The 16,101-nt window shown below is 32.7% G+C and overlaps 1 protein-coding gene across 2 annotated transcripts in view; it reads right to left on the reverse strand.

Annotated features, from left to right (window-relative positions):
* Positions 1–16,101, reverse strand: part of LOC118182595 (neprilysin-2-like) — an 84,321-nt gene that overhangs the window by 25,665 nt on the left and 42,555 nt on the right. For both annotated transcript variants that reach the window (XM_085815149.1, XM_085815150.1), the window contains exons 6-10: positions 10,752–10,931; positions 7,124–7,204; positions 5,774–5,898; positions 3,647–3,863; positions 2,445–2,543 (exon numbers count right to left, since the gene is read on the reverse strand). In XM_085815149.1, coding sequence (XP_085671275.1) covers positions 2,445–2,543; positions 3,647–3,863; positions 5,774–5,898; positions 7,124–7,204; positions 10,752–10,931 — 702 coding nt within the window. The remainder of the gene's footprint in view (positions 1–2,444; positions 2,544–3,646; positions 3,864–5,773; positions 5,899–7,123; positions 7,205–10,751; positions 10,932–16,101) is intronic.

A 16,101-nucleotide genomic window follows, 5' to 3' on the forward strand; every position in this document is an offset into this window, starting at 1 on the left:
ACTGTACACTGTTACGAAAGAACTGAATGTGCATTGTAGTGTCACTAGCAGGCTGTGAAATCGTTACCAAAGAGATCTAAAACCCTGTAAAAGACGTGGGTCTGGACGCCAGATGATTAACACAACTGCAGACGATCGCATCCTGTTGCTATGTGAAAGATCACTAACAGCATGACAGCTGGCGTCGCATCTCTTTGTTGCTGCAGGATGGCTCGTATTCCGCCAAACTGTGTCGCGTCGACTGCATGAAGGTGGACTGTACGCCCGACAAATTTTGGTTTGTATTCTTTTATCCCGCCATTGCATACCAGAGCGCGATTGAAGTGGGCTCATGAACAACGCATTTGGGAACCAGAGCAGTAGTGTCATGCAGTCTTGAGATAACATCCAGAGTGATTCCCGAAGGGCAATGGAATGGAGAGAGCCAGGAACACGCTATCGGGCGCGTAACGTCGTCGAAAGAGACAGTTACAGAGGAGAAGGCTTACTTGTATGGCCTGGGATAGCAACGAACGGTCGCACCGACTTCTACGTGATTTCTGATGGTTTCGTATCAACCGTCCAATATCGTGACGACACTCTTCATCCACATGCGCTCCCTTTTATCGCTGCAATGAGTACCGACGCTATATTTATGGACGATAATGCCGTCGGCATAGAGCTCAAATTCTGTGGAAATATCTGGAGAGTGAAACCATTCCACATCTGCAGTTGCCTGTTAAATCACTGGACCTGAATCACATAGAGCATGTGTGGGATATGTTGGAACGATGGGTAACAGGTCTCATTGTTTCAACAGGCACCCTCCACTGGCTTCGACATCCATTAGTAGAGCAATGGGTGCTAATGCAACAACAAGTGATCAACGAACACTGTTGCTAGCTTCTCTCGACGCTGTCAAGCATGCGTTTCACCTGAGGATCTCATACTCCTTATTAGCGTGATGTTTCTAGTTCACAGTCTTCAAACCCGTTTTGTCTTTCGCGATATGATAGTCTAATACATGTGTTTTTGTATGTCTTTGCTTTATTCCCTGCTATATGGTCTAGTAATGCCCACCAACCTCTTGGATCAATTTCACGCATATTCATTCAATAGTTTTTGTTTTACTCCGTCTTTTGCCTTTGTTGCTTATTTTTTTAACAGGAATGTATTTTAGACCCGAGCGGTTAGTATTGTAAAAAGTAGACAGTTTTGAACGTTACATAAACTAGTAAGAATATAAGTCAACTGCGAGCCATTCTTGAATTCATTTTCCTTCATAAGATGTGAGCTGTTTAAAAAGGAAGCATAGCTTTTCCCTTATTTGAGAAATCACCCTGGAGCAGCTGAAGATTTTGAATAGTCAGTTGTTGTTGTGTAAATCTCAACTTTCGCATAACAAATAATTATTATGAAACAACTATTCTCTCGTGTTTTCCTTATTTTGTAATCCAGCTCAACGTACGTGAAAAGTTTAATTGCAGATTTTAATAAAAAAATAAGAGATTTTTGTTCTTACTTATTAACACAGCTAGTTTGGAGCAGTTTCGTGATTTTTTACAGATGAAAAGGTAAGAAGTACTTATCCGGAAAAAATTACTGATTTACTAAGCATTTTTAAAAGATTCCCAAACTATCGTTATTTAACAGAAAACATTATCAACACATGAAAAAAAAACATACTAAAACAGTTTAAAATACAAATTAATAAATAAAGTTTACATGATACTTAAAAAAAAATTTAAAAAAAAAAAAAAACAATCTTCTCCAAATCTTTCTGTAAATTTTTTTCGCTATTCTTTTTCCCACGTACACATAGTGATCTGTTTTCTCTTAGAAAAACATCAAGAGAATTGCAGTGACTCGACATCCCGCAAACCCCGGTAACACCCTCTATATGCCAAACGCATCTCATTAGAAATTTCGCAAAGAAGTTCTGGGTTCCTGCAGAAATTTCATTGCAGTTTCTGGCATTGTTGGCAAATTTAACAAACTCATGAATTTAAGGCAAAAAATATCAAGTTTGTTTACAAAAACCGTTGAAACTTGGAATAGAATAAATAAATAAATAAAAATGCATACAGAAATGGCAACGTTGCTTGGCTGAAGGATCGTTATAAGCATAGTTACTATTTTAACATGTGATTGAAATATTGCAATATAATGGAAGGACATTCAAATCTTCGAATCATTCTTTAATGGATTAATACAAGAAAACCGAATTCGAACGGACGACTAAAGTTTAGGGTGATCAAAAATAGACTATCAGCCTTTGTCTAAATAATTTTCATCTGGCACTTTCAAAGATTTAAATTTAAATTACGTGAATTAATACCCTGGCATTTAAAGGTGATTGAAAACAGGGCTCCGAGGAAGGAATCCTTCCGTTCATATTAGGAAAGTAACAGAAAATAAGATATAAGAAATAAAAGATATAAGAAAGAGATAAAAATGTAACTTACAGTATCTTTTACGAGATCTTTAATTGTTTCATCAATCCAGTTTTCGGTCTCAAGAATATTTAAGAATTCTTCATTCATGTTAGAAATTATCATCAACTCCTGGGGAAAAAAAGACATTCAAGAGAAATGTGATATTAACTACTATAAATCTGAAGCTAATATGTTATTTAATCGTTTAAAACCCATCTATGCATGTAAAGGCCTCACCTACATCCAGGAAGATAAAATAGTATGAATTCATTCAAAAGCATCGGAAATTATTATCTATTTTCAAAATTACTTTTACTGCACGCGTAAGCATATGAAGAAAGATTATATTTTGAAACAGTTTATATCAGTTTTCAAGTTTACAGTTTCTTTCATTTTATAGGAATTACACTGTTGGCTTGCAGAAGTTGTAGCCGATGGGTCAAAGTTCAGTAATGAAAGAAAATAAAACTAATCAATATTTTACACTGTATTCAAATCACGCATTCCAATAAACTTATGTGAAAATTGTTATAGGAAGTTTACCGGATAAGAATATTAAAATATAAGACCCAACCTGCTAAGAATAGATGGTGAAAATGTATGTGAATTATAATCAAGAGGCCTCGTGGAAGAGAGAAATCTAGAGTTTTGTTATCACTTTTCCTCTACCAGCAATGAAAGAATTGGAGAAAGAGATAACATACAACCCCTAGTAGATGCTTCAGCGATGTTTGATAGTATATCTTCTGCACTAGAAGGTATTTATCCACCTTTAAGCACGGGAGCTTGAAGGCATATTGATAATGTATATTAATTAACAAATAATTAAAGCCATGAGTAATGACAGAATTTAAAAAAGACATCATATATGCTTAATATGTCAGTTAGAGAGCAGAAAATTATTTATAAATAAAACTATAAAAACGCATATATGGAGAACACCGAAAGAGGAATAAATTAACATTCTAACGAATCCTCATATGTGTACTCAAACATTATAAATTTATAAAGCATACTGAAAGGACTATACTAGACTTAGTATAGTCCTTTCAGTATGATTTTTACCTTGAAAAATAACTAAATTTCTTTTTTATAAACTAACAAATCAATTAACAATTGATAAGATCTTTCAAACAAATTGATCTTTCAAACAAAAAAAAATCCCATAACCGAAGTGAGACTACATACAAACTATGTTGCTGCTGACCCGAACAAATGGAGTTACTACTCACAGCATCCTTGTTTTCCTCTTCGGAGTAATGTCGAAAATAGTAGGAATTAAGTGCTATATCCAGGCCACTGTTGCTTAAATCAGAAATGCATTCTATCCAGCGCGGGGTTTTTGTGATCATTCCTGTGCTATGAAACTTAGCAATGTTCTTCCATTGCTCCGGCAGAAGAGAAAATGATGCTTGAATTACTCTCCACATCATGTAGTTGGCTACAACCCTAAAAAAAGAATACTAATTAATTTAAGCAAAGCGTTATGAGGGCTATTGGCTATTCGTTTAAGTTACCAAAACACACCAAAGAATGAAATCAAAATATCTCGAATCTCTCTTCCTCGGTCTCAAGAGAAATTTTCGGGCGCTTACTAGCTCTAAAATAATTCAGCCATAGATTTTATAAGTTGTTTCATTCAAAAACAGCAAACAGCTTTATACCAGCAAAGCAGATTCCTAAAAAAATTATATCAAACGATCTTGTCGACTTAAATTATCACCAGAATTGTGCAGAACTCTGAGGATGTAATCAAATATTAACTTCCACAAAGAGATGTGTTTGCTTATGTTTGTAATTAGACATATGAGTTTGCATGAGAATTTCTTCCTCGAAACAGTTTAATGCTCAAACCCAATAGTACTACTCCTAAGGAATGACCGCATAATTATATTAATATATGCTTCGTTTGCATTTCATTAATATTTAATAAAAGGCATCAATTTTCACTGGTACTTCTTATTTTCTTCTGATATTAAAAATAAAAATATAATTTATTTTAATTAAACTAATAAACTGGAAAGTAATTTCTAATTATAAGCACCTTCACGAAAAGTCGCTGTTTCTTTGGCAAATTTGTGAATTGGCGAAAAATATTTGTTTGGCTGTATTTACGGCTTCATGCTACTGTTTTGTTCATAAATATAATTATAAAAAGAAATGTTTTCGAAGAAACAAGAAATTGCTTCAGGAAAAACAATATCTATGTGGCTAATATTTACAATTTTACCACTAATGTATACTGTTCAGTGGAATAAAATGTAAATATTAAGCTTTTACAAAAAAAAAAAAAAAAAAAAAGTTTTCTCTTAGTTTGAATAAATAATTATTTAAATTTTTTTAATCTTTTCTGAACTCCTCTTTTCCCCTCGCATTTTTTAGCCGGGATGCAAATTAAGTTAATGTGAAGAAGAGTATTTAAACGGGCGAGAAAGCGTGATTTCGGTAGCATAGCACACGTTGCTATTCTTTCCTTCCTGCTGTTAATCTTAGTTACTGCTTCGCCTTCTGACCTTTTATTAAAGTCTATTGTCGATACCGATTGCTGAGTCAGCCTGTTAATCTTAACTAGTCCAGCATTGCTTTTTGCCATTTACTGTTAAATTATTCTTAAGTTCCCACCACAAGTAGTCAGTGTTATTGTGAATACAAAGTACGTGCACTTTTGTTAAAGAGTTGAATATAAGAGTCGAATAAAAGGGGAGTTTAAACTCTTTCCCTAGGTGCGTTTTCTTCACGCCTGTCTGAGAAGTCGCCTGGCTTTTTACTAAGATCATATCTTGGCATGATAGTTAAAAGAGCCAGATCTTACAGTGTACTTATATAGATATCAGGTATGCCCATTTGTGGGTTGACTATTGCCGCATTGCTTTCGGAAGTATACCAAAAACTTAACATTTCTCCTAAATGTTGAAACCAGATTTGCGGATAATCAATACGTACTGTTTTGCTTTTTGTATAATTACGGCCATGGCTCGTCCCTTCTTTACAGAATTTTTTCACAATTGATAAAGAGGGATCTCTGTCTGTTTGCCGTCAAATCCGGTAGAGTCTTAATTAAATTCTCCACAACGCTGCTGCTTTGCTTAATTTTAGGTTTTACTCTGGTGTGTTTCTCTTATTTCTTGAAGTATTGCCGTGGCAATCACATTTCTAGAGATTAAAAATTATACTTATTTATTTTTTATTCAACTCACATACAATTCAAGTTCATTCAGAAATCGTAGTAATTAGTATAAACGTATAAATTACTTTTTTATTAGACAAAATTATGATCATTAATAATTTTTACTTCTTATATGTATATTCTTCTTATACTACCCCCCCTCAGGCACAAAGCAAATTTAAAAAACACTTACCTCTTGTCCGTTTTTTTCATTAAATCGGCGAATTTGGTGACGAAATTTTTATCTTTAATAAATAGGTGCTCATTTTCGGTAACCTGCTCACTGAGCAGTGCACTGAAAAATCTCAACCAGTCAACCTATTAGAACGTAAGAGAAAAGTACTTCAAATTTTTATTTGCACGAAGAAAACGTTTTCATAATATTTCTTCAAATAGAAGTAGCAAATGAATATTTGAATAAAATAAAGTAAAAAAAAAACTAATTTAATAATGATTAAAAATTTAGTGTTTTTAACAAAAAGAGGAAAGTCTACTTTTCTTCTCTGTGAAATTTCATATTTCATTTTTTTATTTTTTAGCAAATATAAAAAATATAACATATAGTATTTTTCGGTAATTCTAGAAATTAGCTTTCTTTTTCTTTTTCTTTTTTTACTCCAGAATCTTTGGTAGTTTGACATTTTGAAAGATTTATTTATTAGGTTTAAAATTTGCTTTGGATAGAAGGTTAGCATTTGAAGCTAAAGCAAAAATCAAATCTGAAGCTCGAAAATAATTTTATTAAGTGCGGTACAGAACTAATATATAATGTAAGAAAAATACATTTTTCACATAAAGATAGGAAAAAATTAGTTAAGCAAATTTAGAATAACAACGTAACAAGGTTGATGATATCTGGAAATCATGACAGATATTTATTGGTTTACAAACGCCCATTATAGAGATCCACGTGTTAAACTTTCATTAGCAATATATCAGTGCAGCCATGTGGACGATGGAAGTTTTACATTTGAAATTTGAAGCACTTTGAGTCTGGTTTGATTCGAGATATTTTTTGGCTGGATAGCGGACATTACACAGATATTTAAGCATATGTATATATTTATAAAACGTTATGTGAAAATTAAATTCGAATAACTTCGGAATGGATATTAAGGACTTGGTCATTGAATTAATGCAAATTTCTCAAACTTTTATTTGCCTTAGAAAAATTAAGGAGCATAGTCTTAAGCCTTCATGATATCCGACGATGCAACATAGGTACTTATAGGTTACTCATGAATCAGTATTATGATTTAATACTATGGAATATTGTTCTTATAGCATCCCCATTAAGAAAACAGTCGGCCTAATAAAATGCTCTAAAGTTGCACACTTATATCTTTATCTTAACATTAAACAGCAATTAAAATACAGGCAAATAAAATTTAAAGTCAAATTGAAATTTAAGTGCAGAATCTTATTTGTGATCAGCAAATAGTGTTCCATTTATAAAAAGATTTTATAATTCCTCCTTATCCATAAACAAAATTAACAATATAATTCACGCAGCTAAACGAAGGATTTTATGAAAAAGCTTTACCTCTTTTTCCGAATTTAAGAGATCCTTAACGGTGTGATGCTCATAATGATGGTCTGCGCTATCCTCGTTTGACGTAGAGATCTATACGGGAAAAATATATCATAATTTTCAAAGCAGTAATATTTCGACTAGATAATTTAAACGTTTCACTCACTAATAGGTGGAAATATCAAACAAACCGTGGGCTTGGATTATATATTGCATCTCAGTTTCTGCGCGCAGAATTTTATGATGTAAAACAACGTAAAATCTAAAGAAATCATATAATAATGAAAAAGTAGATCCCATTCCTGAAGTACAATAAAATGCAATATTTAAAAATATCGGAGGAAACAATAACACATAATGACAATTTTTTTGCAAATCTATTAATCTGCCGTTTTTACACCATGAAATACATAACCGAAAGGAATTAAAAACGATCGCCTTTAGAGGTTTTAAATTCCTTTTCTCAAAATCCGAGTGATTTTAGTGTAACGTTGTTTTCAATATAAATGAACTATTTGGCTTTAAATTCAAATGATAAACTGGAAGAATTCACGATTGAATTTTTTCCTTCGCTTAAAATTTTAAAATGGTAGCACACAAACGATTCGCCCTGTTTGTTTCTTGGTGCAGTATAAGTGAAAATAAGGAAAATAATAGCTTTAAATACTTTGAGGAATTTTAGTAGCCTTTCATTATTCCAGATGGAAACTACACAATTGTAGAATTGAGTGATTATTTGGAAGATAACTTTTTAACAACTTAAAAGAAAATGTAGAGAAATATGAACTACCCATTATTCAGCTCGGTATCTTAAAAGCTCGACAAAATTTTATTATCAGATTACTGAATATACATAAAACAGATTTAACTCTTTAATATTAAGTATACTGGACAAAATATTTGAATTTTAAAGCAAAATTTATGAAGAATGCAAACAAGAAGGAGAATACATCGGAGATATAATGAAAGGAGTAACAATATCCACATTAACTGTGATACCGCAAAAGAAGTGCAATTAGTAAGACACTGGTTATTATTATTATTATTATTATTATTATTATTATTATTATTTGTATACAAACAAGTACTTAGCACTAGACGGTCGAATTGTAGAACCATTTAACAAGCCTAATATTTTAATGTAAAACAGGAAGATAAAAGCAGTATCAAGAAAATTACAAATCATAAGAATACGTTATGAAACCTGAATAATCAGGCAGAGGAAGGAATTTAATATTTGAAGCTGAAGATAAAAAAGGGAGATATTTCGAAAGCATTTACAATTTTTTCGTAACATTTTATTTATACAAATGATTAATCACAGTTATTAAAGAAACAGTAAAAAATCCAAGAATCCTTGGTAAATAGAAATCAGTACCCTATTAAATATTTTATCAACCCATGAAGGTAAGAATGTAGTATTAGACGAAATAAAATCTGTTATTCGTGATAAACGTAGAGATATACTCTATTTGTTCTAGCTAAATTAATGTTACTTGAATGCTGAACCAACTACAACTGTAAAGCTATTATTTATTGAGAGTTCTACTGGAACAGTAACAACAACAGAAAAAGTGTTAAAATATCCTTTTGTTTTTACTCAAAATCTATTCACAGATGTCCAAGTTGAATAATCAGCCGAAGCTGTAGCACAGAGATACTTAACGCGTAATTGACTCTTAGGCTAATATCACCGACGTAGATCAAAAAGCAATTAATATGCGCGGCCATAAAATAGCAAGCTTTAACTAGTAGACACAACGTGGTTGAAAGACAGAACATGCTCTGTCTGAAGTAACCCAGACCTTAGCTTAAATAGTAGTTTCTACCTTACTTTGCATACAGCGTGAAACTAAAATCTTATTCTGGTAGGAACGCGTGGGTAAGAAAATGAGAATGTAAAGGAAAGGCTGTTTCCAAACTAAAAACCAACTATCAGAAAAATAAAATAAACCCCACAACACTTTATAACGGGCAAAAGTTTAAAAATATATCAATCTTAATTTTTTTAAACTTTTATGTAAATAGGAAAGATTAAGGTCTCAGTCATAAGAATTATTATTATAAACAAGATATAAAGAGTTATGAATATAAAAAATTGAAAAACACCGAAATGTTCACCTCAAAGTTACATTACCGCAAAAAATAGCAATTTCAAACAAGGGTTTGGATGAGGATTATTTTTTCTAGAAATCATTTTTAAATTTTCAGATTTAAAATTGCAAAACCAGACCCGGTAGAATAACGGAGTAACATCTGTTAATAGGGGGGAGGTTTGATTAAAAACAAGTTTTAAAAATAGGAGGTATTGAGAAATTTCATCAAAATACTGCACTCCCGTTACAAGGACTGAGCTAGAATTTACTACTAATTACTAAGATTATGATTTTACCAATTCGTTTTTTAATAAAAATACATCCGATTATGCAGACACTTCATTTTTATGTTTTTATGGATCTGATGAAGATGAAAAAAATTAAACTATGAATAAAACGTACAACCAAAGTTTTGCATCAAGACTTTCGCTTACGAAAGACAATCAAACTGTATAATTTTATACACATTTGTAGAAAACATTTAATTTCTCTGACGAATAATTGGAACTTTTAAACCTGAAATGGAATTTGAAAAGAATAAAAATGTGAATACGGTATACACATGAAAGATTTTTTTGTTTTGCTTGTTAATTTTATAAATGATCAAAAAAATTATAGTAAAAGTTTTAGAATTAAAATATTCCAACAATTATTTTGAAAAACCTGAAATAAATTTATAAGTTAACGTAAAATTAATTAACAATGTAATATTTAATAAATGTAAATTTAATGATTTATTATTGGTAAACAACTAACCATATCAGCGTTTTAAATGAATCAAATGATAAAATTGACATAAATTTTAAATGGCATTTGAATGACATAAAATTTAAATGAATCGTTTAATGGAAAGAGAAACACAAGTGATAAATAATACAAAATGATTCAAAAAACGTTTACAAAATGACATGTCAAATCAGACATACAACAAGGATTTAAAATCACATACGGTCGTAAATGCTATCCGGAGCCACTAGAGGGCGTTAAAAATAATACGTAATACAAAGACAAGAAACAAAACAATTCCATATCATTTATTTATGACAATCACTTGCATGACCCTCTCCAGGAGATGCTCAAAGTTTTTGTCCAGATGCATCGAGACACGCCTGACATCGACGCTGCATTGAATCTGCAGAATTAATACGGCTTATAAACAAAGGTTTATGGCAATTACTTTGGGAAAATGAAAACTTTTATTCTTTAATAAATGACAGTGACAGTTAGAAAATAGAGAAAAGTGAGGTTTTAAACTGGCAAGCGATAAAGTTGTGGTTAGGAAAATAGAATTTTAACCAACTGTGGAATTCCGAAGAATGAAAAAGAGGTTAAAACTAAAGAGTTTTTTTAGGAATAAGACAATTGTTTAAAAAGGAATTAAAAGTAAATACAGAAAATGTTTCGCAGTATAATCAAGAAAGTTTAAATGTTTTAGCTACGAAATTAACAGACCATTAACAGCATAATGAACGTATCACTAAAATAGTCTAACTGTTGGTTTAAATATTTATGCCATAAGAGAAATTAAATCATTATTATCATACTTTGGCCAACATTGCTTCAAAATTGAGAGCATCCCAGATTTCGTTTTCCAGATATAGATTTTGTTTTCTTGCGTCCATTTCTTGAGCTGTTCTAAACATCCAGAGGTAGTAAAGAAATCTTTCCTCATGATTTAAATCCAACAAACTGGAGCGAGGTATTCCTAATGATGCATGATCCAACTTGAAAAAGAAATAGAAAACTACGTAATACGAGTTTTCGATTTAAAAAAGACTTCAGCAACAATTTTTTTAATGCAAATTGCTAAATGTTGTAAAATTTTTTCAAATGTAAACGTAACACTTTTGTTGCTTATTTCCGTCATTTTATTTTCTTTAAAAGATAACTTTATTATATATTACTTTAAAAAAAAGGAATTCTGAACTCCAGCCTTTTTGCCAATAATGTAAGAACGTTATGAATTTAGCTAATATCTATCATTATTCAATGTTAGTTTCCCTTCACGATGTACAAAATCCAAATGAATATAAACCATTAACAGCCAAATATAAAAGTAAATATAAAAATAAATATATAATTTTATATAAATATAAAATATAAAAAGCCAAATATAAAAGTAAAGCCATAGTGATAATAAATTTACAAATACACTATACTTCACCGTCGAATATCCATAGGATCTATAACAAAATTGATTTCTTTTTGCACACGGAGAATTCCCCAGCGTCAGCATTATGAGAAATGTTATAATTGCTATCATATTTTTCACTTGAGTTCCGACAGTTTCTGCAGCATAAACCTTTTCTGGTTTCATGGTTTTCTTATTAATACGGACTCATATCTTCAAATTATGTCTGCATTACAAACTGAATTTGATTCCTGATTTGTTGACTTTGCGAATTTAGAACCTATTTTTAAATTATTCATAAGTCGCTTTAAAATTACTGATGGAGAAACCACGGATATAGTTTTTAATTATTGTCATCTTAAAAATATGGAAAACTTAGAAATAGTAAGCTTGCAAAATTATGCTGTTTTAAAATCCTATGGAACTAGTAAGATATTTTGGAGCTTGGTAAACAGAAATCAGTATCCTATTTTAAAATCATGTGCGAAAGAGATTAATTCTTATGACTCAAGTATTTATCGTTATGAGACGTTGATTTCGCCAACAATGTCTCAAAGCCTTGTTCAAAACTTACTGACACGCACTTAGATAATTCTTTCAGAGCATGCAACTCAGATTATATTGTCGATTATAATAAGTCAGCAGACGAATTACGAACACAAATTTCACATTGACATATAAAAAAATATTTAAAGAGTATAAATTACAAATATCTACTGGTTCAATAAAGTTATATCTTTTAATCAAAACTATTTTGCAATGTGACGTTTGATGTTTGATTATGAAACCTTGTAATGTTGCCCGCTCCCAACCTGCACGCAACAATAGTCGTGACTGCTATGAACTGGAAATTACACAAAGTCTTGAGAAGGGTTTAAATCCCTTTTTATTCAACTTTAGAAATTACAGATGCGTGCTCTTGACGCTCACAAACTACGCCGATCCGGCGGTAAAATAAAAATAAGAAACTAAAAATGAATAATAACAAGTGACTACCTACGAGGCTCTCTAAAACGTAACTAACATAACCGCGTTCTAAGATATCGCTGACAATTCAGCAAACTTCTGAATATAACGTTGAAAGATTTAACTATCTAGCGAGGCAAGCACACAGGCCGAAACGCGTGGTTCTTCAATTTCGAACTAGCCACCTCCACGCTCGTGAAGCAAGAAAGCACATTTTCGAACTCGTTTCCCCTCTTTTTAACTCAGATTACTTCCGCTGACAATTTTGAATACTTTTCGCGTTCTACTAAAATTTACATACTCTGGCATTGGCAATTCCAGGGGAAAGTAAGGCTTGACAGGAAAGATAGTTTAAACTTAAAATAAATGTTAGTTAAAATAAATATAAACCCTACATTTGCCGCTGCCAGAATTTGGTAAACTTGGAAGCAGGTCCTAAAAACGACCTGTTGAAAAGTTTCCACAATTCTGAACTAAAATTTAAGAGCCTCATTTACATAAAAAAACTGTTTTCTCACAAAAAGTAGAATAAAATTCTGTAGATACTTATTTAACCTTCTCTTCTTACAGCAACCTTTCCTGAACTTCAGCAATCAATCTGTTCTCTTCCTTACAGCATCTGGAAGGAATAAGTATCAGTATCTTTCTAAATACATTATAATTTACACTTTCTTAACACTGAATAAGTTTTTGTTTTTGATCGATTTATTTTCCTTAGTTACTGCTTAATTCACATTCATTCAAGTATTCAAACATGAATTTAACTTTACCCTGGCTCTCCACCATGTGTGGTGTCAAACGGGAATATTCGTGTTTTAGTATTGCAACACTTCCCCTAACCACAATGATTTGTTAGAATTCAACGACCAAATAGACACACCTTATTCGACATTCTACAACTCGATGGGCTATTTTAACATTCTTAAAATTCAAGTGTAGGTGGAGAACCCTACAAAACACATTCATTCTAAATTCCCCCTCATTCATCTTTAGACATGCAGGCTTTCGCTCTAAAGCATGATTTTATCTACAGTTTAATACTTAAATTTGAATCCATTTCTTTTGAGCATTTACTTTTAGCATCTAAAATTTTATGCTTCTAGACTAAATTCTACTTCTACATAACTTTCAAGTATTTACGTATATTTACAAAATTCTAATACACATGATTTTTACAATTTACCATAAAATGAATAAGAGAAAAAAAAATTTGACTTTACGCATTCTTCGCCAAGCTGGCGGCACTGAAACTAAATTTCTTATTAATACAAGAATACGAAGTTATTTTTATCTTCGGCCAAATTTTGGCTTTAACATAACAGAATTAGTCTTTCGACCAACAGAAACTGCTTGTTCTTAGATTTTATACTAAAAGAAAATAATACTTTTGCCTTAGCTAAATAAAGTAAAACAAAACTAAGTCTCAACCGAGACAAATTGACTTCCGTCAAAACACAGAACTTCGTATTTACGCATAACATTTCGGAACAAAAGAAAAAAATTCTATAGAAGATTTTAAGTTATCTTTGAGTTTTCGATGACTAGAACTCCGATATCCTCTTCTGGCAGAACTGCTCCCACGATATGGAATTCATCGACGTCAGTAGTCTCTTTTGTGTCCTTCGAATGTCGTCCATGTTGATATTTCTTTTTCGCCCTCTGCATGCTGACCTCTTGGAGTGGTAGTCGTCGGGTTGCTGTCTTTTCCGTTTTGCCCCTGGACGGCTGGTCTTGGCGTCCTCCGGTCTGGAATCATGCTTGAATTTCTTCTGTTGGTGGTGGTCGTTTCGTTCCTCCTGCTGTCTTTTCGTTCTCGGGAACAGCGGCCTTGTTTGCACCTGACACTTTGGCTCTGGAAGAGTTTTCCTCGATGCAGAATTTCTACTGCGATACGTCGTAAGTGGTCTTTTCCTCTTTACCAAAGCTTCTTTACGCGGCGGCGTTGCTTTCTTGTATTTCTTAAATGCTGGAGTCTGAACGTTTTCATTTCTTCTTTTCGGTACCGTCGCATGACTTGTAGCAGGTCTAGGTTTCTCTTCAGTTCTCTGCTTCTTGGGTGGTGGAGCGGGTGACGTTAATTCTGGAATTTCTACTTCTTTTACGCTTGAGTCCTGCAAGAAACTTTTAAGGATTTCAAAATCATTTTGATTATAATATTTTTTCACCTGGTCGGGACTTGCTTTACAGATTTCCCCTTTCTCGTTCTTAAGGTACAATACGACTCCCTTGATTTCCTGAATTACATAGCGGCCTTCAAATTTTGGAGCTAACTTTGCAGTAAAATTGTCTGGGGCACTTGATAAAGAAAATTTCCGCTTCAACACTTTATCCCCAACTTTAAAATCTGCTTCATGGCGTTTTCTATCATAGTATAATTTTTGTCTATTTCTTGCCGTATCCGAGCTTTTAATCGCCTGGTCAATGAGGTTTTGCACATCTTTCTGTTTAAATTCTTGCTCTCTTTGTTGCACAAAGAATAATTTATCTAATGGCGTAATTAACTTCCGTCCTAAAAATAATTCTGCTGGAGTTTTTCCCGTAGTATCGTGATTTGCCGTTCTTAAAACATAAGCTAACTCATTTATGTAGCCATCCCAGCGCTTGAGATGTGTGCTAACATAACTTCGAATTATTTTTACAATATTTTTACTAACTCTTTCTGCGATGTTTGCCTGTGGTCTATACGGAACCATTTTGATATGGTGTATGCCAAGTCCAGTGCAAATATTTTCAAATATTTAGCTAACGAATTGTTTACCGTTATCGCTAATGACTTTTATCGGTGCACCGTATTTTAAAATGTATCTGTGTAAGAATGCATCTGCGACTGTTTTGGCTGACGCGCGTTTAAGTGGAACAATTTCTATCCATTTTGAAAAATGATCTACAATTACTAAAAGAAAACGATTTTTATTTAACTCACTCTGGGGGAAAGGACCAAGAAGATCTATGCCTAAAATTTCATTCGGAAAAGTAGCGCGAATGCTATTTAAGTATCTGGGCGGGCTGTAATTAATGTCATTTATTAACTGACATTGATTGCAGGACCTGACATACGCAGTTACTATTTTGTATAATTGCGGGAAATATACCGCCTCGCGTACCCTTTTTAAAGTCTTTCTGAGCCCTAAATGACCCGCTGTTTTCGCGTCGTGTAATTCCTTCAAAGTGCTTAATCGAAGCGAGGCTGGGATGACTGGTTTGTACTCGAGATTTTCGTTTGTTGTTTTCGTATAAAATAATAAATTATCTATTATTTCATAGTTTTCTGCTCTATTTCTTATCGCATTGATATCTGTGTGCTCAAAGCTTTCGGGGTCTTTCAAATATGCATAGATACTTCCAAATTCAGGATCAGCTTTCAATTCAGCAATAATTGTTTCTCTAGATTCTAAAATTTTTGAACTCAACACAGCGCATTTGAGTTTATTTCCTTCATCGTCCAGTTTTATACGAGAAAGTGCGTCAGCTACATTGTTTTCCTTACCCGGTTTATATTTAATGAGACTATATTCTTGAAGTTTTAAAGCCCATCTTATTAACCTGGGCGTTAGTTTTTTCCCCGAGTAAAGTCTACCAACAGCCGCATGATCCGAAAAGACTGTTACTGGCGCTTTGCCGAAATAAACTCGAAATTTGTCTACAGTCATTAATACGGCTAATGTTTCTCTCTCTGTAGCTGTATATTTCCTTTGTGTAGGGTTCAACGGTTTACTGAAAAATGCCAAAGGATGGCCATTTTGCATGAGAACAGCACCTACAGCATAGTCCGACGCATCTGTTGCAATTCCCAGTTT

Source organism: Stegodyphus dumicola, chromosome 4, assembly GCF_044657685.1.
Source record: "Stegodyphus dumicola isolate Sdum_Otavi_A_Nest chromosome 4, ASM4465768v1".
Classification (NCBI taxonomy): Eukaryota; Metazoa; Arthropoda; class Arachnida; order Araneae; family Eresidae; genus Stegodyphus; species Stegodyphus dumicola.